The sequence below is a fragment of the Somniosus microcephalus genome, unplaced genomic scaffold, assembly GCF_052327205.1.
Source record: "Somniosus microcephalus isolate GS21.2 unplaced genomic scaffold, FLI_Smic_1.0 unresolved_chr1, whole genome shotgun sequence".
Classification (NCBI taxonomy): Eukaryota; Metazoa; Chordata; class Chondrichthyes; order Squaliformes; family Somniosidae; genus Somniosus; species Somniosus microcephalus.
In genome coordinates, this window is record NW_028225179.1 from 124,811,782 (window position 1) to 124,836,646 (window position 24,865).

Sequence of the window (24,865 nt, forward strand, 5' to 3'; positions counted from 1 at the left end):
GATTCCGCCCCCCCCCCCACAGTAATCAGGAGCAGAGACACTGGCTGACACCCCCCCCCGCCACAGTAATGAGGAGCAGAGACACTGGCCGATTCCCCCCCCCCCCCACAGTAATCAGGAGCAGAGACACTGGCCGATTCCCCCCCCCCCCCACAGTAATCAGGAGCAGAGACACTGGCTGATTCCCCCCCCCCAACAGTAATCAGGAGCAGAGACACTGGCTGATTCCCCCCCCCCACAGTAATGAGGAGCAGCGACACTGGCTGATTCCCCCCCCCCCAACAGTAATCAGGAGCAGAGACACTGGCCGATTCCCCCCCCCCCCACAGTAATCAGGAGCAGAGACACTGGCTGATTCCCCCCCCCCCCCAGTAATCAGGAGCAGAGACACTGGCTGATTCCCCCCCCCCCCCAGTAATCAGGAGCAGAGACACTGGCTGATTCCGCCCCCCACCCCACAGTAATCAGGAGCAGAGACACTGGCCGATTCCCCCCCCCCCCCAACAGTAATCAGGAGCAGAGACACTGGCTGATTCCGCCCCCCCCCCCCCCAGTAATCAGGAGCAGAGACACTGGCCGATTCCGCCCCCCACCCCACAGTAATCAGGAGCAGAGACACTGGCCGATTCCGCCCCCCACCCCACAGTAATCAGGAGCAGAGACACTGGCTGATTCCCCCCCCCCCACAGTAATCAGGAGCAGAGACACTGGCTGATTCCCCCCCCCCACAGTAATCAGGAGCAGAGACACTGGCTGATTCCGCCCCCCACCCCACAGTAATCAGGAGCAGAGACACTGGCCGATTCCCCCCCCCCCCAACAGTAATCAGGAGCAGAGACACTGGCTGATTCCGCCCCCCCCCCCCCCAGTAATCAGGAGCAGAGACACTGGCCGATTCCGCCCCCCACCCCACAGTAATCAGGAGCAGAGACACTGGCCGATTCCGCCCCCCACCCCACAGTAATCAGGAGCAGAGACACTGGCTGATTCCCCCCCCCCCACAGTAATCAGGAGCAGAGACACTGGCTGATTCCCCCCCCCCACAGCAAACAGGAGCAGAGACACTGGCTGAATCCCCCCCCCCCACAGTAATCAGGAGCAGAGACACTGGCTGATTCCACCCCCCCACAGTAATCAGGAGCAGAGACTCTGGCTGACCCCCCCCCCCCACAGTAATCAGGAGCAGAGACACTGGCTGATTCCCCACCCCCCCCACAGTAATCAGGAGCAGAGACTCTGGCTGACCCCCCCCCCCCCACAGAAATCAGGAGCAGAGACACTGGCTGATTCCCCCCCCCCCCCACAGTAATCAGGAGCAGAGACACTGGCTGATTCCCCCCCCCCCCCCACAGTAATCAGGAGCAGAGACTCTGGCTGACCCCCCCCCCCCCACAGAAATCAGGAGCAGAGACACTGGCTGATTCCCCCCCCCCCCCACAGTAATCAGGAGCAGAGACACTGGCTGATTCCCCCCCCCCCCCACAGTAATCAGGAGCAGAGACTCTGGCTGATTCCACCCCCCCCCACAGAAATCAGGAGCAGAGACACTGGCTGATTCCCCCCCCCCCACAGTAATCAGAAGCAGAGCCACTGGCTGATTCCCCCCCCCCCACAGTAATCAGGAGCAGAGACACTGGCTGATTCCCCCCCCCCCACAGTAATCAGGAGCAGAGACACTGGCTGATTCCCCCCCCCCCACAGTAATCAGGAGCAGAGACACTGGCTGATTCCCCCCCCCCCCACAGTAATCAGGAGCAGAGACACTGGCTGATTCCCCCCCCCCCACAGTAATCAGGAGCAGAGACACTGGCTGAATCCCCCCCCCCACAGTAATCAGGAGCAGAGACACTGGCTGATTCCACCCCCCCCCACAGTAATCAGGAGCAGAGACTCTGGCTGATTCCCCCCCCCCCCAGTAATCAGGAGCAGAGACACTGGCTGATTCCCCCCCCCCCCACAGTAATCAGGAGCAGAGACTCTGGCTGATTCCCCCCCCCCACAGTAATCAGGAGCAGAGACTCTGGCTGATTACCCCCCCCCCACAGTAATCAGGAGCAGAGACACTGGCTGATTCCCCCCCCCCCCCCCAGTAATCAGGAGCAGAGACACTGGCTGATTCCCCCCCCCCCACAGTAATCAGGAGCAGAGACTCTGGCTGATTACCCCCCCCCCCCCACAGTAATCAGGAGCAGAGACACTGGCTGATTCCCCCCCCCCCCCCCAGTAATCAGGAGCAGAGACACTGGCTGATTCCGCCCCCCCCCCCCCCCAGTAATCAGGAGCAGAGACACTGGCTGATTCCCCCCCCCCCCCCAGTAATCAGGAGCAGAGACACTGGCTGATTCCGCCCCCCACCCCACAGTAATCAGGAGCAGAGACACTGGCTGATTCCCCCCCCCCCACAGTAATCAGGAGCAGAGACACTGGCTGATTCCCCCCCCCCCCCAGTAATCAGGAGCAGAGACACTGGCTGATTCCGCCCCCCACCCCACAGTAATCAGGAGCAGAGACACTGGCTGATTCCCCCCCCCACAGTAATCAGGAGCAGAGCCACTGGCTGAATCCCCCCCCCCCCCACAGTAATCAGGAGCAGAGCCACTGGCTGAATCCCCCCCCCCCCCACAGTAATCAGGAGCAGAGCCACTGGCTGAATCCCCCCCCCCCCCACAGTAATCAGGAGCAGAGCCACTGGCTGAATTCCCCCCCCCCCACAGTAATCAGGAGCAGAGACACTGGCTGATTCCCCCCCCCCCCCACAGTAATCAGGAGCAGAGACACTGGCTGATTCCCCCCCCCACAGTAATCAGGAGCAGAGACACTGGCTGAATCCCCCCCCCCCCCACAGTAATCAGGAGCAGAGACACTGGCTGATGCCGCTCCCCACCCCCTGCCTGCCCAGGGGTGCTGAGGCCCACTGTAGCCCTTCTACCGCCACCCTGACTGAGATCAGTTCACTTCACACAGACTCGGGGCAGGGGGAGGATGGAACCCAAGGCCTCCCAGTCCGTATGGCTCCAGCGTCTATGTACCTGGGCCCCTCACGTCAACATCCACGCTCTCTGTATTCTCTTGTGGTGGGGTCTGTGCTACAGACTGTGGGGCGTAGACAACGGCCTTGATGTGTTTCTGGGTCCACTTCCGGTCATCAGACAGCATCGGGGTCTCCTCGAGCTGCAACCAATCACACGCACACACGTCATGTTAGCACAAAAGCAGCTGAACACTTCCCTTCACCCTTTTTTCCCTTCTCCCTCGGGTGCAGGCTCACGTGGACATCCTGCGAGGTGTCAGCCGTGGCTCAGTGGGCAGCACACTCTCGCCTCTCAGTCAGAGTGGGTTCTAGGCCCCAACCCAGAGAGTTGAGCACATAATCTAGGCCGAGATTCCCAGTGCCATTGCTGAGGGAGCGCCGCGCTGTCGGAGGTGCCGTCTTTCGGATGAGATGTTAAACCAAGGCCCCGCCTGCCATCTCAGGTGGAGGAAAAAGATCCAATGGCACTATTTTGAAGAAAAGCAGGGGAGTTATCCCTGGTGGACTGGCCAATATTTATCCCTCAACCAACATCAAAAAAGACAGATAATCTGGTCATTTATCACGTCGCCCATTGTGGGATCTTGCTGTGCGCAAATTGGCTGCTGTGTTTCCTACATTACACCAGTTACACTTCAAGAAGTACTTCATTGGCTGTAAAGCGCTTTTGGACGTCCTGAGGTTGTGAAGGGCGCTATAGAAATGCCAGTCTTTCTTTACTTGCTGAACACAGCGGGAGCAGGAGTGAGGCACACTGCACATGCTCAGTCAGGCTTTACCACAGGCCTCGGGCCTGGCCCTTTAATTTTACCCAGAGTGGGTTTGCTTGGCCCTGGTTCAATCGCCATTACAAATAAAAGGCGTTAGTAATCGGGAATCTACCAGACACGACGGTAAGGGCGGAGTCCGACGCCACTTCAGAAACTGTCCAAAAAGCCACCCAACATCTCCCTCCAACTGTCACCAGACTCAGCTGTGTGTGAACGATGAGCCTCCGGGAGTCTGGCTCTTGGTGATCAGTGCACCTCACAGTGAGTTATCATCACACGGTGAAGCGCAGGAACCGTACAGTTTGCGGTACGTCTCGGTGTGACAGTAATTCAAATTAAATGAACGACCTCTGCAACGAGCAAACACTTTGACCCTTCATCGAAATGGACAGCATAGAAGGAGGCCATTCGGCCCATCATGCCTGTGACGGCTCTTTGAAAGAACTATTCAATTAGTCGCACCCCTCCGCGCCCCCCCCCCGCTCTTTCCCCATAGCCCTACAATTTTTTCCCCTTCGAGTATTTATCCAATTCCCATTTGAAAGTTACTATTGCATCTGCTTTCAGGCAGCGCATTCCAGATCACAGCGCACTGCGTAAAAAAAATTCTCCTCATCTCGCCTCTGGTTCTTTTGCCAATTACCTTAAATCTGTGTCCTCTGGTTACTGACCCTCCTGCCAGTGGAAACAGTTTCTCCTTATTTACTCTCTCAAAACCTTTCATAATTTTGAACACCTCTGTTAAATCTCCCCTTAACCTTCTCTGCTCATCATTACCTTGGACTTCTTGTTGCTGGGCAGGCTTTCCACTAAGGAATTCTGATTATCTTCTTCATCTTCACAGTCAGTTTCCTGGTTCAGGATCCTGGGATTAACAGTGCACAGTAAGAAGAGACACTAACACCATCAGAACTTATCTTCATAACCTTCCCTTTCTCTCTGGTTTATCAATATTACTATGGTTCATGTTCGACTGTATTTGCCTCTCATTTCTCCCAAGCTCCAAATATCAACTCCCCCCCCCCCCCCCCCAACACATGCTCTTCTTCCTCCTCCTCTCTGCATCTTCACTGGGTGGAATTCAGGACTCATTGCACCAACTCATTCTTCGCCAGGACATCAAGATTGTGGATCTTGCTCCCTCCGTCAGTGTCACTGTCCTCCTCTGCTCCCAGTGTAATATAGATGTGGAACTTTTCACCTATCTCAGTCTCCCCTTCCTCCTCTGCTCCCAGTGTAATATAGATGTGGAACTTTTCACCTATCTCAGTCTCCCCTTCCTCCTCTGCTCCCAGTGTAATATAGATGTGGAACTTTTCACCTATCTCAGTCTCCCCTTCCTCCTCTGCTCCCAGTGTAATATAGCTGTAGAACTCCTCACCTATCTCAGAGTAATACAGATGTGGAACATGCATCCACTTCCCCTTACACTCCCAGAGTAATACAGATGTGGAACACGCATCCGCTTCCCCTTACACTCCCAGAGTAATACAGATGTGGAACACGCATCCACTTCCCCTTACACTCCCAGAGTAATACAGATGTGACAATCGTCCGCTTCCTCTTGCACTCCCAGGGTAATACAGATGTGGACCTCCTCATCCCCCTCAGTGTCGCCTTCCTTTAACCCTCTCAGATTGGTCCAGAGTTACAAATGGGGACATTGGGCAATGCAGCCTTACCCAACTGACCTAAACATGGTTAATCCAGCAGTTTTGGGCAGTAATAAGCAGGATCATAGATTAAGGATGTTGTGCCCTGGTCCGTGCTGCGTGAGTTGGTTTCAGGGGCGGTAGGTGCTACATATGTGGGCTTGGGTGAGGTGGGGGGGGGCGGTGTGGTGGGGGTATGGGGAGGGAAAGGAAAATGCCCCTGTGCTCCTACTCCGGAGCGCTATCCGATGATGTGTGTGCGGACATCAGGTGTGGACAGCAGCTGAACAGCAGCCAACGCCAACACATCAAGAATGGCCTCTTGGGCCAAGGTGCTTCAGGAGAGGCGGGATTAGGGAGAGCAAACTGGAGAGGGTGAGAAAGTATAAAATAAAAACAGAAAGCACTGGAAACACTCAACAGGTCAGGCAGCAGCTGTGGAGAGAGAAACAGAGTTAACGTTTCAGGTCGATGACCCTTCATCAGAACTGGAAGAATGTTGGAAATGTAACAGGTTTTAAGCAAGTACAGGTAAATGGTGGGGTGGGGTTGTGGGAGGGAAGGAAAGTACAAAAGGGAAGATCTGCGATAGGGTGGAGGGCAGGAGTGATTAAATGACAAAAGGGATGATGGAGCAAGGTAAAATGAGATGATAACGGGGCAAGTAAAGAAACAAAAGCTGGATCTAGAGGAGGTGTAAATGGGAATGGCAGAATAGCAGGAGGGAAGCTGGGACAATCTGGCAAGGAGGAGAAGGATGCCGTGGTCCGGGAATGTGGCAGAGAAAGGCGGGTAGACCCCAGGGGTGCAGACCACCCAACCGGCCACGTACCAACAGGGGTTCCCCACCCCAAGCACCAGCTTCACCTCCTCCACTCCCAGTGGCTCTAGTGCAGCCATCCTCCATCACCAGCACCCATTGTCTGAGAAAATGGGAGCTGGGGTTAAGATCAAAGGTTGTTAAACCCAGTGTTAAGGCTGGAAGGCTGTACTTTGTAGACAACAACAACTTGCATTTATAAAGCACCTTTAACGTAGTAAAACATCCCAAGGCGCTTCACAGGAGCGTTATCAGCCAAAAACTGACACCCAGCCACATAAGGAGACGTTGGGATAGATAACTAAAATCTTGGTCAAAGAGGTAGGTTTTAAGGAGCATCTTAAAAGAGGAGAGAGAGGCGGAGAGATTTAGGGAGGGAATTCCAGAGCTTAGGGCCTAGGATGCTGAAGGCACGGCCACCAGTGGTGGAGCGATGAAAATCTGGGATGCGCAAGATGCCAGTAATGGAGGATTGGAGGAGCGAAGAGACCGCGGAGGGTTGTAGGCCATGGAGGGATTTGAACCCAAGGGTGAGAGTTTTACAACTGAGGCATTGTCGAACCAGTTAAGTATAAACCGATTGGGGTATATCTAGAGTCAAACATTGACCATCCCAAGGACCAGAGTTAGCGAGGTCCCGTTATCGTGCAGCGTGCGGATTGGGAATTGACAAATCATGCAGCGGTCTCTGCTGCGGCCAGCGGGGAGCATTTCTTGCCAGCGAGCCCGCCACACCCAACAGATCAGTGCAAGCAATGCAGCATCATATTTCTCCCCCCCCTGACCCTCGCCCCCTCCCACCCACTTACTTCATCCCTATGGAGTCTTCCCCCACTGGCTCCCTCCTCTTGTAGTTCTTGGACTCCTTGTTTGGGGCGAAGCCGGGGGGCAGCCAGAGCGGGCCGCGCTTGCGTTTTGGTTGCTTGGCAACGTGAATGCCGACGAAGATTCCGACAGCGACAGCAAAGAGGATGGCGAGCGAAATGCTGGTCAGCTCCCATGGAAACGAGACGGCTATGGGTTCAAAGAGAAGGATTAGAGAGGTAACGCAATGGGGCAGGGGCCAGACCAACGCACATCTACCACCTGCAGGTCAATTCATATATGGTGGCTGCATATAGTGACCCCGCAGGTCCCGTCCGGAACAGCGATGATTGGGTAATTACCCCGTCAATCACGCCTGGAGACCGCACTGCTGCGAGTGACTGGGATCGATTTTACACACATACATTATTTGTATTAGGTAACGATCCTCCACTCACTGCATTTTGCAGGAGAAATAATCCTGATCTACGCAGGAGACTCTTTGTTGTAGCTGATGAGGAAGTAGACTCTGCTGTAGTTTGAGTAAGTAGACTCTGCTGTACGATAGCAAAATACTGCGGATGCTGGAAATCAGAAATAACAACAGAAAATGCTGGAAATACTCAGCAGGTCAGGCAACATCCATGGAGAGAGAAATAGAGTCAACGTTTCAGGTCGAAACCCTTCGTCAAGTCTGAAAAAACACAGGAAATGAAACTGATTAAGAGGCCAGTTTGGGGGCTGGGAAATGGGGATGAGAGAGCAAAAGAGAAGTGAAGAGACATTAAGAGGTATTCAAAACAAGACAAGACGGTGATAGGACTAGTGGCGAGACAAAAGACGGCTCTAGATTAGGTGTGAAATGTGATGGCAGAATGAGAGACAGCTGCCATGTGGGAGAGAGAAAAAGGGGCAAGGGCCAAAACAAAGGTGTGGAAAAAAATATATATATAAAAATGTAATGGGGCCGAGGTTATGATCTGAAATTGTTGAACTCGATATTGAGTCCGGAAGGCTGTAAAGTGCCTAATCGGAAGATGAGGTGCTGTTCCTCGAGCTTACGCTGGGTTTCCGTGGAACAATGCAAGAGCCCGAGTACAGTGAGGTCTGAGTGGGAATGGGGCGGTGAATTAAAATGAAAGGTGACCGGAAGCTCGGGGTCATCCTTACAGACTGAACGGAGGTGTTCCGCAAAGCGGTCACCCAATCTGCGTTTGGTCTCCCCAATGTAGAGGAGACCACATCGTGAGCAGCGAATACAGTATACTAGATTACAAGAAGTACAAGTAAATCGCTGTTTCACCTGGAAGGGGTGTTTGGGGCCCTGGACAGTGGGAAGGGGGGAGGTAAAAGGGCAGGTGTTGCATCTCCTGCGCTTGCACGGGAAGGTGCCGGGCGAAGGGGAAGTGGTGCTGGGGGTGATAGAGGAGTGGACCAGGGTGTCTCGGAGGGAGCGGTCCCTACGGAATGCTGAAAGGGGAGGGGAGGGGAAGATGCGTTTGGTGGTGGGATCACGTTGAAGGTGGCGGAAATGGCGGAGGATGATCTGTTGAATGTGGAGGCTAGTGGGGTGAAAGGTGAGGACAAGGGGAACCCAATCGTGGTTCTGGGAGGGAGGGGCAGGGGTGAGGGCAGAAGTGTGGGAAATAGAACGGACACGGTCAAGGGCCGAGTCAACCACGGTAGAGGGGATTCCTCGGTTGAGGCAAAAGGAAGACATGTCGGAAGCACTGGTGTGGAAGGTGGCATCGTCGGAGCAGATGCGGCGGAGTTGGAGAAACTGGGAGAATGGAATAGAGTCCTTACAGGAGGCGGGGTGGGAGGAAGTGTAGTCCAGGTAGCTGTGGGAGTCAGTGGGCTCTGACTATTCTGCTGTAGTTTGAGTAAGTAGATTCTGCTATAGTTTGAGTAAGTAGACTCTGTTTTCTTAGTAAATAGACTGCTTCTTGAATAGACTCTGTTTGCTGAGTAAATAGACTCTGCTGTAGTTTATGAGTAAATTAAAACCACAAGTTCTGCCCAGCCTCTAACTCAGTGGCTGAGACAGCGGTGTCGATATTTGGTTATATGATAGTGTTGTGTATTCACAATCTTCACATTGACAGATGCAACAAGTAGTTTAAAGAGTGTAAGAAAGCCTGGAACAAGAAAGGGCCTCTTCAACCCACTCTTTCCACAGACTCTACCATGGAGCCTGCCCCGTCCATTAATCTCTTGAGAGAAAGTTCTGAATCAATATTCCTTGACCTCTGGAGCTAATCATGCAGAATATTCATCCATTCTCATATCTAGTTAGCCGTGATGCGTCGCCCTACCCACAGACAGTACTCCTCAAGTAATTCCTCGCACCCAATTACTGGGAGGTAATCAACCCGCTCCTCCTCTCGGCTTGGCGGATGGTGTGTGGAGTGGCTCCACCCCAAGCTGGGGCATTCGTGGGGCGGGGGGGTGAGGAAATGGCTACACGGGTCAGCGAACAGAGTCCGACAGTGACGACTCGCGCGCATGGGCGATTTGTAAAGACTGACTGACTGACCTTCCTCAGGCATCACGGCGACAGCTCCCAGTGGGAAGGGGAACTCCTGCTCCCCGTTCTCAGAGGAGGTCAGTGCAGCGACAAACGCGGCCGCATCGAAGACGGTGGGGAAGCAGGCGGTGTACGTCTCCAGGCAGGGCTGTTTGTTGATCTCCACAAATACGATGGACCTTCCGGTTCAGTAAAAGACGGTAGAGGTGAGAGTCAGTATTACATGGTATTTACAGAAACAGGCCAGTCGGCCCAATGGGCCATTGCCAGTGCTGATGCTACACGTGTCTTCTGCCACCCTACCTCATCTAACCCTAGCAACATGTCCTTCTATTCCTTTTTCCCCTCAAGTTCTCGCTTCCCCTTAAATGCATCTATGCTATTTGCCTCAACCACTCCCTGTGGTAGTGAGTTCCACATTCTAACCACTCTCTGTGTAAAGAAGTTTCTCCTGAATTCCTTATTAGATTTATTAGTGACTGTCCTATATTTGTGAGGTTATACACTTTGGCAGGAAAAATAAAAAAGCAAATTATTATTTAAATGGAGAGAGATTACAAAATGCTGCAGTACAGAGGGACCTGGGGGTCCTTGTGCATGAAACACAAAAAGTTAGCATGCAGGTACAGCAAGTAATCAAAAAGGCAAATGGAATGTTAGCCTTTATTGCAAGGGGGTTGGAGTATAAAAGCAGGGAAGTCCTGCTACAACTGTACAGGGTATTGGTGAGACCACACCTGGAGTACTGCGTACAGTTTTGGTCTCCTTATTTAAGGAAGGATATACTTGCATTGGAGGCAGTTCAGAGACGATTCACGTGGTTAATTCCTGAGATGAGGGGGTTGACTTATGAGGAAAGGTTGAGCAGGCTGGGCCTATACTCATTGGGGTTTAGAAGAATGAGAGGGGATCTTATTGAAACATATAAGAAACTGAGGAGGCTCGACAGGGTAGATGCAGAGAGGATGTTTCCCCTCGTGGGGAAATCTAGAACTCGGGGGCACAGTCTCAGAATAAAGGGTCGCCCTTTTAGAACTGAGATGAGGAGGAATTTCTTCTCTCAGAGGGTCGTAAATCTGTGGAATTCTCTGCCCCAGAGAACTGTGGAGGCTGGGTCATTAAATACATTTAAGGTGGAGATAGACAGATCTTTGCAAGATAAGGGAGCGAAGTGTTATGGGGAGCGGGCAGGGAAATGGCTTTGAGCCCAAGATCAGCCATGATCTTATTGCATTGTGGAGCAGGCTCAAGGGGCCAAGTGGCCGACTCCTGCTCCTATTTCTTATGTTCTTATGTTCTTATTTATGGCTCCTAGTTCTGGTCTCCCCCACAAGTGGAAACATCTTCTCTACCTCTTCCCTATCAAACCCCTTTCATAATTATAAAGACTTCTATCAGGTCACCTCTCTTTTCTAGAGAAATAATCCCAGGCTGTTCAATCTTTCCTGATAGTTATAACCCCTCAGTTCTGGTATCATCCTGTGTCCTAATATATGCCTTGTCCAGTGCCTATTAGCTGCCCGGTTAGCAAAGGTCTACCGTTTTTGCTGGAGTTCTTACCCAATGACTTTACGTTCTGGTTCCGGCGTGGTCCTGACTCCCTCCTCCTCGGGCAGGGCGAGCTCCCTCACCATGCGCTTCCTTCCCGGGGCGCTTATGTTGTAGACCAAAGCCGTCAGGTTGTCCAGGTCCTCCCGGCCATAATATGGATAGACCATGTCCTCCCCGCTCTTGGCCTTCTTGACCCGCACGGTGGAGTGCAGCACGAGGCCCAGGTTCCAGAGGAAGCTGGAGAGGCTGCGCTGCAGCTTCTGCGGGTTCAGGAAGGCCACCAGGACCAGGGTGCCTCCGGCAAAGTTCCCCGCCTCCGGGGGGGAGCAGTCCATGCCGTCCCAGCCGCAGTCGGCCGAGCTGCAGCCCTTGTCGCAGTGGCCGTCATTGTAATGGTGCTTGCAGTACATGTCATAACGAGGGCTGTCGAGACAAGGCAGCGGTTAGACAGGGCAAGGAAGAATGGGAGGAAGGATGAAGGAAGGAAAGAAAGAAAGAACAAATGAACGGAAGAAAAGGAAAAGAAAGAGAAAGAAAGAAAGAAGGAAATAGAAAGTGAGAGAGAGAGAAAGAAAGACAGACAGACATTTCTATAGCGCCTTTCACAACCTCAGGACGTCTTAAAGCACTTTACTGTGTAGAATGGGCCGATACACTTTGGAGTTTAGAAGAATGAGAGGTGATCTCATTGAAACATACAAGATTCTGAGGGGGGATTGACAGGGTCGATGCTGAGAGGTTGTTGCCCCTGGCTGGAGAGTCTGGAACTAGGGGGCACAGTCTCAGGATAAGGGGTCGGCCATTTAAGACTGAGATTAGAAGGAATTTCTTCACTCAGAGGGTTATGAATCTTTGGAATTCCCTGCCCCAGAGGGCTGTGAATGCTGAGTCTTTGAGTATAGTCAAGGCTGACATAGATAGATTTTTGGACTCTCGGGGCATCAAGGGATATGGCGATCGGGCGGGAAAGTGGAGTTGCGGTCGATGATCAGCCATGGTCTTATTTGAATGGTGGAACAGGCTCAAGGGGCCGTGTGGCTGAATCCTGCTCCTAATTCTTATGTTCTTATGGCCAATGAAGTATTTTTGAAGTGTAGTCACTGCTGAAATGTAGGAAACGCAGCAGCCAATTAGCGCACAGGGCTGAGTCATTAAACCAAGGCCCCGTCTGCCCTCTCAGGCGGACGTTATAGATCCCTCGGCACTATTTGGAAGAAGACCAGGGGAGTTCTCCCTGGTGTCCTGGCCAATGTTTATCCTCAACCCACATCATTAAAAATAAACCAGATTATCTGGTCATTGTTATGTTGCTGTTTGTGGGATCTTGCTGGGCGCAAATTGGCTGCCGCGTTTCCCACATTACAACAGTGACTCCACTTCAAAAAGTACTTCATGAAACGGCGCTGTATAAATGCCAGCCTTTCTTTAGAAGGCCCTGGGTCCCCCTCGGGAAACACTGCTCACTCACTTGCACGTGGCCTTCTGCTCCTGGCAGTCAAAGCCGTCGAACTGGCACTCGATGGTGTTGCACGGCTCGTCGCACTTGCCGTCCTTGAAGCTGGGCCGGCAGAGCTCCTCCAGCGCGCACTTCCTCCACGGGTCGCCGGCGCAGTCGCCCCCGTCCCAGTGGCAGGCCGGGGTATTGCAGGCCGGGTCGCAGGAGCCGTCGCCAGCCCGGGCGGCGCAGCGGTCGGCCCGGCAAGCGGCCCCGGCCGAGCGGTTGCGGCCCGCCTCCAGGCTCTGGCAGCGGAGGCCTCGGAAGCGGGGAGGGCAGCGGCAGAAGAAGTAGGGCTCCTTGGCCCACGCCACGCAGGTGCCCCCGTTCTGGCACGCGCCGGCGGAGCAGCGGCTGGCTCGCGGGGCCGAGCAGTCCAGGCCCGCGAAGCCCGGCAGGCAGGCGCACCGGCCCGAGATGCAAATCCCCCCGTTTTGGCAGGGCCAGGAGTTGCACGAGTTGTAGTTTTCGCACTTTCCTCCGTCGTAGTCCTGGAAACAAGAATCAAAAAAAAAACTGATCGCTCCTTGAAATGGCGAATCGTCAGTCACTGCTCTTCAATGGCACTGACCAATTGAGAGCCTGTCTTACGTTGCTAGGAGACACAACACCTACTCGGAACACACAAGATGGGGCGTCCAAAAATCGAATGTTTCTCGTGCGCAGCCTCCAGTCCCTTCGCTCCACCAGCCGCCTAGGCCCGAAGCTCTCCCTAAACCTCTCCTCCTCGCTCCTCCTTTAAAGACGCTCCTTAAAACCTACCTCTTTGACCAAGCTTTTGGTCACCTGTTCCACTATCTCCTTATGTGGCTCGGTGTCAAATTTTTTGTCCGGTAACGCTCCTGTGAAGCGCCTTGGGACAATTTTACTACATTAAAGGCTCTATATAAATGCATGTTTAATCACAATTGATATGTAAGTCTGCATCCACACTCCTGGTGTATGCTGGGAAATTCCGCACCCATAGCCCGCGATATTGCGGCCGATTATGTCGGACAATCAGAGGCCGGAAATTTTCCGATATGCACCCCCTTGAAACGCTGCAGTGTAAAATCCCAGCCGACATTCCAGATGAAGTCTAACCAGCAATGGCAGCAGCACCGCCCCACTTTTACATCCTCGACATGGCGGATTTACCACTTGCCGCCTGGGCGTGAAGCTGCCACGGCGGACCTGCCGCCAGTCACAGGGGACCAAGGAAAAGATGTAACCGGGGTGGTTTGTGTACTGGCTGATCGACAACGGCAGCTTCACGCCTGGACAATAAGCTGAAAATCTGCCCTCGAATTCTCTCGTGATGGATTCTCACATTCCATTAACCCTCGCCATTGATTTTTGCACCCGGGGACCAGCTTGGAATTACTTATGCATCTGACCTGCTAAATGCCTTTGTCCGTCTCTCCCCAGCCAGGAGTGGGAGCTCTGGGCGTAGGGAGTCCCCAGCCCTGGATCCGCCCCCTTGCCATTATTGTTGCCCTACAAGAGGCAGTTTGAGCGTTCCATCCTTTTACCGGGCAAATAGCAACCTCCCGGAAATGGCAGAGACACTGGCAGAACTGCGGCCATTTTCATGAGACAGGAAATCTCCCCCACCCACCCCCACCCCCCACCTCCGCCACCTGTCTCCCACCCGAGTTACCACCGAATCCCAGAGCAATCCCAGTCGATCCCACCTCTGCGGATCCTCCTCTCGTCATTCCCTCAGTGACTCCGCCAAAGACGCGCGGTGACGCCACGGGGCGGGCGAAAGGCTGCCTTACTCACCGGCGGGCACTTGCACAGGAACCCAAAGGGCGTGTTGATGGCGAGGACACAGGTGCCACCATTCCTGCAGGGCCCGGATTTGCAGTTGTCAATCACAGACTCGCAGCGCTGACCTGCCGGAGACAGAGGGGGCAAGATAACAGATCACCAATCGACCGAACGGAACCAGCGTGTGCCAACAACGCAGCCAAGCGGGTTACCAAAACACCGTCCGACGAGGAGCCTTGCCCTGGAAAGCACTCAGCGCGCTGGTGAACCTGGAGTTTAGGAGGTTGAGGGGCGATCTGATCGATGTGTTTAAAATGTTAAAAGCATTCGATAGGGTAGATACGGAGAAACTATTTCCTCTTGTGGGGGGGAAACAAGAACAAGGGGACATCATCTTAAAATTAGAGCTAGGCAGTTGAGGAGGGAAATCAGGAAGCATTTTTTCACACAAAGGGTAGTGGAAATCTGGAACTCTCGCCCCCAAAAGACTGTGGATACTGGGGGTCAATTGGAGCTTTGAAGACTGAGATCGGTAGACTATTGTTGAGTGAGGATATTGAGGGATCAGGAGCTAAGGCGGGTCAATGGGGCCGAGGTGCCGATCAGTCGAGATCTAACTGAATGGGGAGACGGAGGGGGAAGAAATGGGGGGAAGAAATGGAAGAAAGAAAAGAAAAAAGAAAAGAAAGAAAAGAAAAAAGAAGAGAAAGAAAAGAAAAAAGAAAAAAGAAAAGTAAGGAAAAACGAACAAACTAATTGCATTTATTTAGCGCCATTCACAAGCACAGGATGTTCCAAAGAGCTTCACAGACAATGAAGTGTGTCTGACGTGTTGTAATGTAGGGAAAGGTGCGAATAAATGACAAGGCCAAAATATGAAAGCGGTCTAGACTGATAGCTGGGATGGCAGGAATGACGTATGAGGAGAGATTGGGTCGATTGGGCTTATACTCACTGGAGTTCAGAAGAATGAGAGGGGATCTCATTGAAACTTATAAAATTCTGACAGGTCTGGACAGACTAGATGCAGGAAGGATGTTCCCGATGGCCGGGGAGTCCAGAACCAGGGGTCACAGTCTAAAGATAAGGGGTAAGCCATTTAGGACAGAGATGAGGAGGAATTTCTTCACCCAGAGAGTGGTGAACCTGTGGAATTCTCTGCCACAGAGGGCGGTAGAGGCCAATTCATTAAATATATTCAAGAAAGAGTTGGATATATTTCTTAAGGCTAAAGGGATCAAGAGATATGGAGAGAAAGCAGGGACAGGGTACTGAATTTGGATGATCAGCCATGATCTCATAGAATGGCGGAGCAGGCTCGAGGGGCCGAATGGCCTACTCCTGCTCCTATCTTCTATGTTTCTATGTCTAGGGGCTGAGACGACTCGGCTGTTGCCCTCAAATGCTTGCTCCCGATGCCAATGGTGCATCAGTTTTCATGACTACTCATTCCCGGGATGTGGGCGCCGGCATTTATTGCCCACCCCAGTTGCCCTTGAGAAGTAGGCGGTGGGTCGTCTTCTTCTTGAAGCTCTGCAGTCCCGTGTGGTGACAAGGGATGTGGAGTAAAGGCAGGAAAATGGAGTTGAGGTGCCGCTCGGCCATGATCTCATTGAATGGCGGAGCAGGCCCGAGGGGGCTGAACGGCCTCCTCCCGTTGTTAACGTTCCCATTGCCGGCCCTGGTGGGGTGGGGGAGGCACTGACCTGTGTATCCGAGCTTACACTCGCAGCGGTAAGCGTTGGCCAACTGCGCGCAGCTCTGCGTCCCGCTGGCGTCGCACGGGTTGGAAAGGCACTCGTTGACGTCGCCCTCGCACCGCTCCCCGACGTAGCCCGGCTGGCAGTCGCAGGCGTAGCCACCGATCCCGTCCACACACCGGCCGCCGTGGTAGCACTTGAGCTCGCGGCTGGCGGCGGCGGCGGCGCAGTCGTCGATGTCGTGCTCGCAGTGCGTCCCTGTGGAGGACAAATAGCAAGAGATGCCTTTCACTCGCGGCGGAAAGGGGCCAAGGAAATCCGCAGCGACCCCGCGCCGCACTTGGGAAATGGTTCCGAGCATTCCCTCCTCTCCGGCCTGCAGCTGAACTTCCGACCAGTGCAGGAGCTTCACTCCGCTCCCCAATTCCCTCCCTTACTTCCCCAAGCCCCAGTTAGTACGGAGGTCTACAGACCAGGTAGGTTTCAGGTTCCAGCCCTGGCCCCTGTTGTAGTAGTCGGGGTAGGGGGAAAAATAAGGAGACTACGGCTGGCTTCAATCCCATGGGATTCCAGAGTGGGGATCCAAATCCTCGTGGCGATCCAGTGACCAGTTCCAATGATAAGGGAGATTGTAGGCAGTCTGTGCGAGGAGGGGATTCCTCAGGTACTGTGGGAGGAGGGGGTTCCTCAAGTACTGTGGGAGGAGGGGGTTCCTCAGGTACTGTGGGAGGAGGGGTGTCCTCAGGTACTGTGGGAGGAGGGGGTTCCTCAGGTACTGTGGGAGGAGGGGGTTCCTCAGGTACTGTGAGAGGAGGGGGGTCCTCAGGTACTGTGGAAGGAGGGGGTTCCTCAGGTACTGTGGGAGGAGGGGATTCCTCAGGTACTGCGGGAGGAGGGGGTTCCTCAGGTACTGTGGGAGGAGGGGGTTCCTCAGGTACTGTGGGAGGAGGGGTTCCTCAGGTACTGTGGGAGGAGGGGGTTCCTCAGGTACTGCGGGAGGAGGGGGGTCCTCAGGTACTGTGGGAGGAGGGGGGTCCTCAGGTACTATGGGAGGAGGGGTTTCCTCAGGTACTGTGGGAGGAGGGTCCTCAGGTACTGTGGGAGGAGGGGGTCCCTCAGGTACTGTGGGAGGAGGGGGTCCCTCAGGTACTGTGGGAGGAGGGGGTTCCTCAGTTACTGTGGGAGGAGGGGTGTCCTCAGGTACTGTGGGAGGAGGGGGGTCCTCAGGTACTGTGGGAGGAGGGGGTTCCTCAGGTACTGTGAGAGAAGGGGTGTCCTCAGGTACTGTGGGAGGAGGGGGGTCCCTCAGATACTGGGGGAGGAGGGGTGTCCTCAGGTACTATGGGAGGAGGGGTGTCCTCAGGTACTATGGGAGGAGGGGGTTCCTCAGGTACTGTGGGGGGAGGGGGTTCCTCAGGTACTGTGGGAGGAGGGGGTTCCTCAGGTACTGTGGGAGGAGGGGGGTCCTCAGGTACTGTGGGAGGAGGGGCTTCCTCAGGTACTGTGGGAGGAGGGGGTTCCTCAGGTACTGTGGGAGGAGGGGGTTCCTCAGGTACTGTGGGAGGAGGGGTTCTCAGGTACTGTGGGAGGAGGGGGTTCCTCAGGTACTGTGGGAGGAGGGGGTTCCTCAGGTACTGTGGGAGGAGGGGGTCCCTCAGATACTGGGGAGGAGGGGGTTCCTCAGGTACTGTGGGAGGAGGGGGTTCCTCAGGTACTGTGGGAGGAGGGGGTTCCTCAGGTACTGTGGGAGGAGGGGGGTCCTCAGGTACTGTGGGAGGAGGGGGTTCCTCAGGTACTGTGGGAGGAGGGGGTTCCTCAGGTACTGTGGGAGGAGGGGGTCCTCAGGTACTGTGGGAGGAGGGGGATCCTCAGGTACTGTGGGAGGAGTGGGGTCCTCAGGTACTGTGGGGGGAGGGGGTCCTCAGGTACTGTGGGAGGAGGGAGTCCTCAGGTACTGTGGGAGGAGGGGGTCCCTCAGGTACTGTGGGAGGAGGGGGTCCCTCAGGTACTGTGGGAGGTGGGGGTTCCTCAGGTACTGTGGGAGGAGGGGTGTCCTCAGGTACTGTGGGAGGAGGGGGGTCCTCAGGTACTGTGGGAGGAGGGGGTTCCTCAGGTACTGTGGGAGGAGGGGGTTCCTCAGGTACTGTGGGAGGAGGGGGTCCTCAGGTACTGTGGGAGGAGGGGGATCCTCAGGTACTGTGGGAGGAGTGGGGTCCTCAGGTACTGTGGGGGGAGGGGGTCCTCAGGTACTGTGGGAGGAGGGAGTCCTCAAGTACTGTGGGAGGAGGGGGGTCCTCAGGTACTGTGGAGGAGGGGGGTCCTCAGGTACTGTGGAGGAGGGGGTTCCTCAGGTACTGTGGGAGGAGGGAGTCCTCAGGCACTGTGGGAGGAGGGGGTTCCTCAGGTACTGTGGGAGGAGGGGGATCCTCAGGCACTGTGGGAGGAGGGGGTTCCTCAGGTACTGTGGGAGGAGGGGGATCCTCAGGTACTGTGGGAGGAGGGGTTCTCAGGTACTGTGGGAGGAGGGGGGTCCTCAGGTACTGTGGGAGGAGGGGGTTCCTCAGGTACTGTGGGAGGAGGGGGGTCCTCAGTTACTGTGGGAGGAGGGGGTTCCTCAGGTACTGTGGGAGGAGGGGGGTCCTCAGTTACTGTGGGAGGAGGGGGTTCCTCAGGTACTGTGAGAGGAGGGGGGTCCTCAGGTACTGTGGAAGGAGGGGGTTCCTCAGGTACTGTGGGAGGAGGGGATTCCTCAGGTACTGCGGGAGGAGGGGGTTCCTCAGGTACTGTGGGAGGAGGGGGTTCCTCAGGTACTGTGGGAGGAGGGGTTCCTCAGGTACTGTGGGAGGAGGGGGTTCCTCAGGTACTGCGGGAGGAGGGGGGTCCTCAGGTACTGTGGGAGGAGGGGGGTCCTCAGGTACTATGGGAGGAGGGGTTTCCTCAGGTACTGTGGGAGGAGGGTCCTCAGGTACTGTGGGAGGAGGGGGTCCCTCAGGTACTGTGGGAGGAGGGGGTCCCTCAGGTACTGTGGGAGGAGGGGGTTCCTCAGTTACTGTGGGAGGAGGGGTGTCCTCAGGTACTGTGGGAGGAGGGGGGTCCTCAGGTACTGTGGGAGGAGGGGGTTCCTCAGGTACTGTGAGAGAAGGGGTGTCCTCAGGTACTGTGGGAGGAGGGGGGTCCCTCAGATACTGGGGGAGGAGGGGTGTCCTCAGGTACTATGGGAGGAGGGGTGTCCTCAGGTACTATGGGAGGAGGGGGTTCCTCAGGTACTGTGGGGGGAGGGGGTTCCTCAGGTACTGTGGGAGGAGGGGGTTCCTCAGGTACTGTGGGAGGAGGGGGGTCCTCAGGTACTGTGGGAGGAGGGGGTTCCTCAGGTACTGTGGGAGGAGGGGGTTCCTCAGGTACTGTGGGAGGAGGGGGTTCCTCAGGTACTGTGGGAGGAGGGGTTCTCAGGTACTGTGGGAGGAGGGGGTTCCTCAGGTACTGTGGGAGGAGGGGGTTCCTCAGGTACTGTGGGAGGAGGGGGTCCCTCAGATACTGGGGAGGAGGGGGTTCCTCAGGTACTGTGGGAGGAGGGGGTTCCTCAGGTACTGTGGGAGGAGGGGGTTCCTCAGGTACTGTGGGAGGAGGGGGGTCCTCAGGTACTGTGGGAGGAGGGGGTTCCTCAGGTACTGTGGGAGGAGGGGGTCCCTCAGGTACTGTGGGAGGAGGGGGTCCCTCAGGTACTGTGGGAGGTGGGGGTTCCTCAGGTACTGTGGGAGGAGGGGTGTCCTCAGGTACTGTGGGAGGAGGGGGGTCCTCAGGTACTGTGGGAGGAGGGGGTTCCTCAGGTACTGTGGGAGGAGGGGGTTCCTCAGGTACTGTGGGAGGAGGGGGTCCTCAGGTACTGTGGGAGGAGGGGGATCCTCAGGTACTGTGGGAGGAGTGGGGTCCTCAGGTACTTTGGGGGGAGGGGGTCCTCAGGTACCGTGGGAGGAGGGAGTCCTCAAGTACTGTGGGAGGAGGGGGGTCCTCAGGTAGTGTGGAGGAGGGGGGTCCTCAGGTACTGTGGAGGAGGGGGTTCCTCAGGTACTGTGGGAGGAGGGAGTCCTCAGGCACTGTGGGAGGAGGGGGTTCCTCAGGTACTGTGGGAGGAGGGGGATCCTCAGGCACTGTGGGAGGAGGGGGTTCCTCAGGTACTGTGGGAGGAGGGGGATCCTCAGGTACTGTGGGAGGAGGGGTTCTCAGGTACTGTGGGAGGAGGGGGGTCCTCAGGTACTGTGGGAGGAGGGGGTTCCTCAGGTACTGTGGGAGGAGGGGGGTCCTCAGGTACTGTGGGGGGAGGGGGTTCCTCAGGTACTGTGGAGGAGGGGGTTCCTCAGGTACTGTGGGAGGAGGGGGGTCCTCAGTTACTGTGGGAGGAGGGGGTTCCTCAGGTACTGTGGGAGGAGGGGGGTCCTCAGTTACTGTGGGAGGAGGGGGTTCCTTAGGTACTGTGGGAGGAGGGTCCTCAGGTACTGTGGGAGGAGCGAGTCCTCAGGTACTGTGGGAGGAGGGGGTCCTCAGGTACTGTGGGAGGAGGGGGTCCCTCGGGTACTGTGGGAGGAGGGGGTTCCTCGGGTACTATGGGAGGAGGGGGATCCTCAGGCACTGTGGGAGGAGGGGGTTCCTCAGGTACTGTGGGAGGAGGGGGATCCTCAGGTACTGTGGGAGGAGGGGTTCTCAGGTACTGTGGGAGGAGGGGGGTCCTCAGGTACTGTGGGAGGAGGGGGTCCTCAGGTACTGTGGGAGGAGGGGGGTCCTCAGTTACTGTGGGAGGAGGGGGTTCCTCAGGTACTGTGGGAGGAGGGGGGTCCTCAGTTACTGTGGGAGGAGGGGGTTCCTTAGGTACTGTGGGAGGAGGGTCCTCAGGTACTGTGGGAGGAGCGAGTCCTCAGGTACTGTGGGAGGAGGGGGTCCTCAGGTACTGTGGGAGGAGGGGGTCCTCAGGTACTGTGGGAGGAGGGGGTCCCTCGGGTACTGTGGGAGGAGGGAGTCCTCAGGTACTGTGGGAGGAGGGGGTCCCCCGGGTACTGTGGGAGGAGGGAGTTCCTCAGGTACTGTGGGAGGAGGGGGTCCCTCGGGTACTGTGGGAGCAGGGGGTTCCTCAGTTACTGTGGGAGGAGGGGGTTCCTCAGGTGCTGTGGGAGGAGGGGGGTCCTCAGGTGCTGTGGGAGGAGGGGGGTCCTCAGGTACTGTGGGAGGAGGGGGTCCTCAGGTACTGTGGGAGGAGGGGGTTCCTTAGGTACTGTGGGAGGAGGGGATCCTCAGGTACTGTGGGGGGAGGGGGATCCTCAGGTACTGTGGGGGGAGGGGGTTCCTTAGGTACTGTGGGAGGAGGGGATCCTCAGGTACTGTGGAGGAGGGGGTTCCTCAGGTACTGTGGGAGGAGGGGATCCTCAGGTACTGTGGGAGGAGGGGGATCCTCAGGTACTGTGGGGGGAGGGGGTTCCTCAGGTACTGTGGGAGGAGGGGATCCTCAGGTACTGTGGGAGGAGGGGATTCCTCAGGTACTGTGGGAGGAGGGGGATCCTCAGGTACTGTGGGAGGAGGGGGTTCCTCAGGTACTGTGGGAGGAGGGGGTCCCTCGGGTACTGTGGGAGGAGGGAGTTCCTCAGGTACTGTGGGAGGAGGGGGGTCCCTCGGGTACTGTGGGGGGAGGGGGTCCTCAGGTACTGTGGGGGAAGGGAGTCCTCAGGTACTGTGGGAGGAGGGGGTTCCTCAGGTACTGTGGGAGGAGGGGGTCCTCAGGTACTGTGGGGGAAGGGAGTCCTCAGGTACTGTGGGAGGAGGGGATCCTCAGGTACTGTGGGGGGAGGGGGATCCTCAGGTACTGTGGGGGGAGGGGGATCCTCAGGTACTGTGGGGGGAGGGGGATCCTCAGGTACTGTGGGGGGAGGGGGATCCTCAGGTACTGTGGGGGGAAGCCCCTCAGAATGTCATAACAGTGGGGTAGAGTCCATGGTAGGTGGACTGTAGATGGCCTGTTGCAGTTTATTGCCCGAGCGACTGTTTCCGTTGCATGCTTTCTCACATCACTGCTAAGGTTCACCGCCACGGCAGCGATATGATCCTCCAGCCTGTAAATGGCACATTCTCCAGCTCTAGGCTAATGCTTACCCTGAGTCCCATGCAGACACGAGCACTGATAGCCGTCGACCAGGTCGATGCAGGTCCCTCCATTCTGACAGGGATGGGAGCGACATTCGTCAACCTCTTCCGAACAGTTGGTGCCATAGTAGCCAGGGAGACACTGCAAGGAAACACACAGAGAGCCCCTTCATTCTTTGCTGCATCCATTCTGGGCAGGACACAACAGGAGGCTCCAGCCCGGAGGGTGCTGGTCACCTGGTATATCAGAGCGCCTGGCCCAGCACTGATCGGGAACTCACGGCATGAGCGCTGATAGCTTCCCCTCAACTTTCAACCCCTTCCCCTCCAGGAGGCTCCGTACAATGGGGTTCTCGTGGTGGGGAGCGGTGGGTGGTGATATGGTTTCTGGAGGGAGAAATGGGTCCTCGGAGGCAGGTGGGGTCCTCAGAGGGAGAGATGGGGATCTTTGGGGGAAGAGGAGATGGGGTGGGATCTCGGGGGGATTGGGGTCTTGGGGGTCGGGGAATGGGGGTGTCGGAGGGAGTGATGGGGTCCTCGGGGATGGGGATAGAGGTCCTCTTGGGGGGTGGGGGGGATGGGGTTCTCGGGGGAGTGAGAGTCTCGGGGGAGTGAGGGTCTCGGGGGACTGAGGGGTCTCCAGGAATGAGGGTCTCGAGGAGTGAGGGTCTCGAGGAGTGAGGGTCTCGGGGGAGTGAGGGTCTCGGGGGTTGAGGGTCTCGGGGGAGTGAGGGTCTCGGGGGAGTGAGGGTCCCGGGGGGTGAGGGTCTCGGGGGGGTGAGGGTCTCGGGGGGGTGAGGGTCTCGGGGGGGGTGAGGGTCTCGGGGGGGTGAGGATCTCGGGGGAGTGAGGGTCTCGGGGGAGTGAGGGTCTCGGGGGGGTGAGGGTCTCGGGGGAGTGAGGGTCTCGGGGGGGTGAGGGTCTCGGGGGAGTGAGGGTCTCGGGGGGGTGAGGGTCTCGGGGGGGTGAGGGTCTCGGGGGGGGTGAGGGTCTCGGGGGGGGTGAGGGTCTCGGGGGGGAGGATCTCGGGGGGGTGAGGGTCTCGGGGGGGTGAGGGTCTCGGGGGGGTGAGGGTCTCGGGGGGGTGAGGGTCTCGGGGGGGTGAGGAGCTCGGGGGAGTGAGGGTCTCGGGGGAGTGAGGGTCCCGGGGGGTGAGGGTCTCGGGGGGGTGAGGGTCTCGGGGGGGGTGAGGGTCTCGGGGGGGTGAGGATCTCGGGGGAGTGAGGGTCTCGGGGGGGGAGGGTCTCGGGGGGGTGAGGGTCTCGGGGGAGTGAGGGTCTCGGGGAGTGAGGGTCTCGGGGGGTGAGGGTCTTGGGGGGGTGAGGGTCTCGGGGGAGTGAGGGTCTCGGGGGAGTGAGGGTCTCGGGGGGGTGAGGGTCTCGGGGGGGTGAGGGTCTCGGGGGAGTGAGGGTCTCGGGGGAGTGAGGGTCTCGGGGGGTGAGGGTCTCGGGGGGGTGAGGGTCTCGGGGGTTGAGGGTCTCGGGGGAGTGAGGGTCTCGGGGGTTCAGGGTCTCGGGGGAGTGAGGGTCTCGGGGAAGTGAGGGTCCCGGGGGGTGAGGGTCTCGGGGGGGTGAGGGTCTCGGGGGGGTGAGGGTCTCGGGGGGGGTGAGGGTCTCGGGGGGGTGAGGATCTCGGGGGAGTGAGGGTCTCGGGGGGTGAGGGTCTCGGGGGAGTGAGGGTCTCGGGGGAGTGAGGGTCTCGGGGGAGTGAGGGTCTCGGGGGGGTGAGGGTCTCGGGGGGGTGAGGGTCTCGGGGGAGTGAGGGTCTCGGGGAGTGAGGGTCTCGGGGGGTGAGGGTCTCGGGGGGGTGAGGGTCTCGGGGGTTGAGGGTCTCGGGGGAGTGAGGGTCTCGGGGGTTGAGGGTCTCGGGGGAGTGAGGGTCTCGGGGAAGTGAGGGTCCCGGGGGGTGAGGGTCTCGGGGGGGGTGAGGGTCTCGGGGGGGTGAGGGTCTCGGGGGGGGTGAGGGTCTCGGGGGGGTGAGGATCTCGGGGGAGTGAGGGTCTCGGGGGGTGAGGGTCTCGGGGGGGGTGAGGGTTTCGGGGGGGTGAGGATCTCGGGGGAGTGAGGGTCTCGGGGGGTGAGGGTCTCGGGGGGGGTGAGGGTCTCGGGGGGGTGAGGGTCTTTGGGGAGTGAGGGTCTCGGGGGAGTGAGGATCTTGGGGGGGTGAGGGTCTCGGGGGGGTGAGGGTCTCGGGGGGGGTGAGGGTCTCGGGGGGGTGAGGATCTCGGGGGAGTGAGGGTCTCGGGGGAGTGAGGGTCCCGGGGAGTGAGGGTCTCGGGGGGGTGAGGGTCTCGGGGGAGTGAGGGTCTCGGGGGGGTGAGGGTCTCGGGGGAGTGAGGGTCTCGGGGGAGTGAGGGTCTCCGGGTGCCATAAACATCTCTGGTACCTTCCCCAAGTGACCATTCTTCACGTGCGAGCTCAGACAGCAAGCCCGGGGTTTTTCTGCTTCAACGATCCTGATGTAATGCCGACAGTGAGTGCCGAGAATGTTTTACCTCCCCAGCCAGGATTTCTTGACCGTTACGGCGAGCACAAGGAGCGCCAAATTGGAAAATCCCAGCCTGATGGTCAGCGGGCTATTTGGCCATGGGGAAGAGAGCGAGCGGGGTGAGGTGTGGGGAGTGGGATATCAGAGCCA

The 24,865-nt window shown here is 57.2% G+C and overlaps 1 protein-coding gene across 1 annotated transcript in view; it reads right to left on the reverse strand.

Moving 5' to 3' along the window:
• LOC147095804 (uncharacterized) overlaps nucleotides 1–24,865 on the reverse strand; it is a 206,004-nt gene that overhangs the window by 76,092 nt on the left and 105,047 nt on the right. Inside the window, exons 22-30 of the mRNA XM_085973720.1 lie at nucleotides 22,238–22,370; nucleotides 16,109–16,360; nucleotides 14,415–14,527; nucleotides 12,624–13,141; nucleotides 11,165–11,578; nucleotides 9,614–9,783; nucleotides 7,083–7,287; nucleotides 4,579–4,666; nucleotides 3,030–3,171 (exon numbers count right to left, since the gene is read on the reverse strand). Of these exons, the coding sequence (XP_085829846.1) occupies nucleotides 3,030–3,171; nucleotides 4,579–4,666; nucleotides 7,083–7,287; nucleotides 9,614–9,783; nucleotides 11,165–11,578; nucleotides 12,624–13,141; nucleotides 14,415–14,527; nucleotides 16,109–16,360; nucleotides 22,238–22,370 (2,035 nt within the window). The remainder of the gene's footprint in view (nucleotides 1–3,029; nucleotides 3,172–4,578; nucleotides 4,667–7,082; nucleotides 7,288–9,613; nucleotides 9,784–11,164; nucleotides 11,579–12,623; nucleotides 13,142–14,414; nucleotides 14,528–16,108; nucleotides 16,361–22,237; nucleotides 22,371–24,865) is intronic.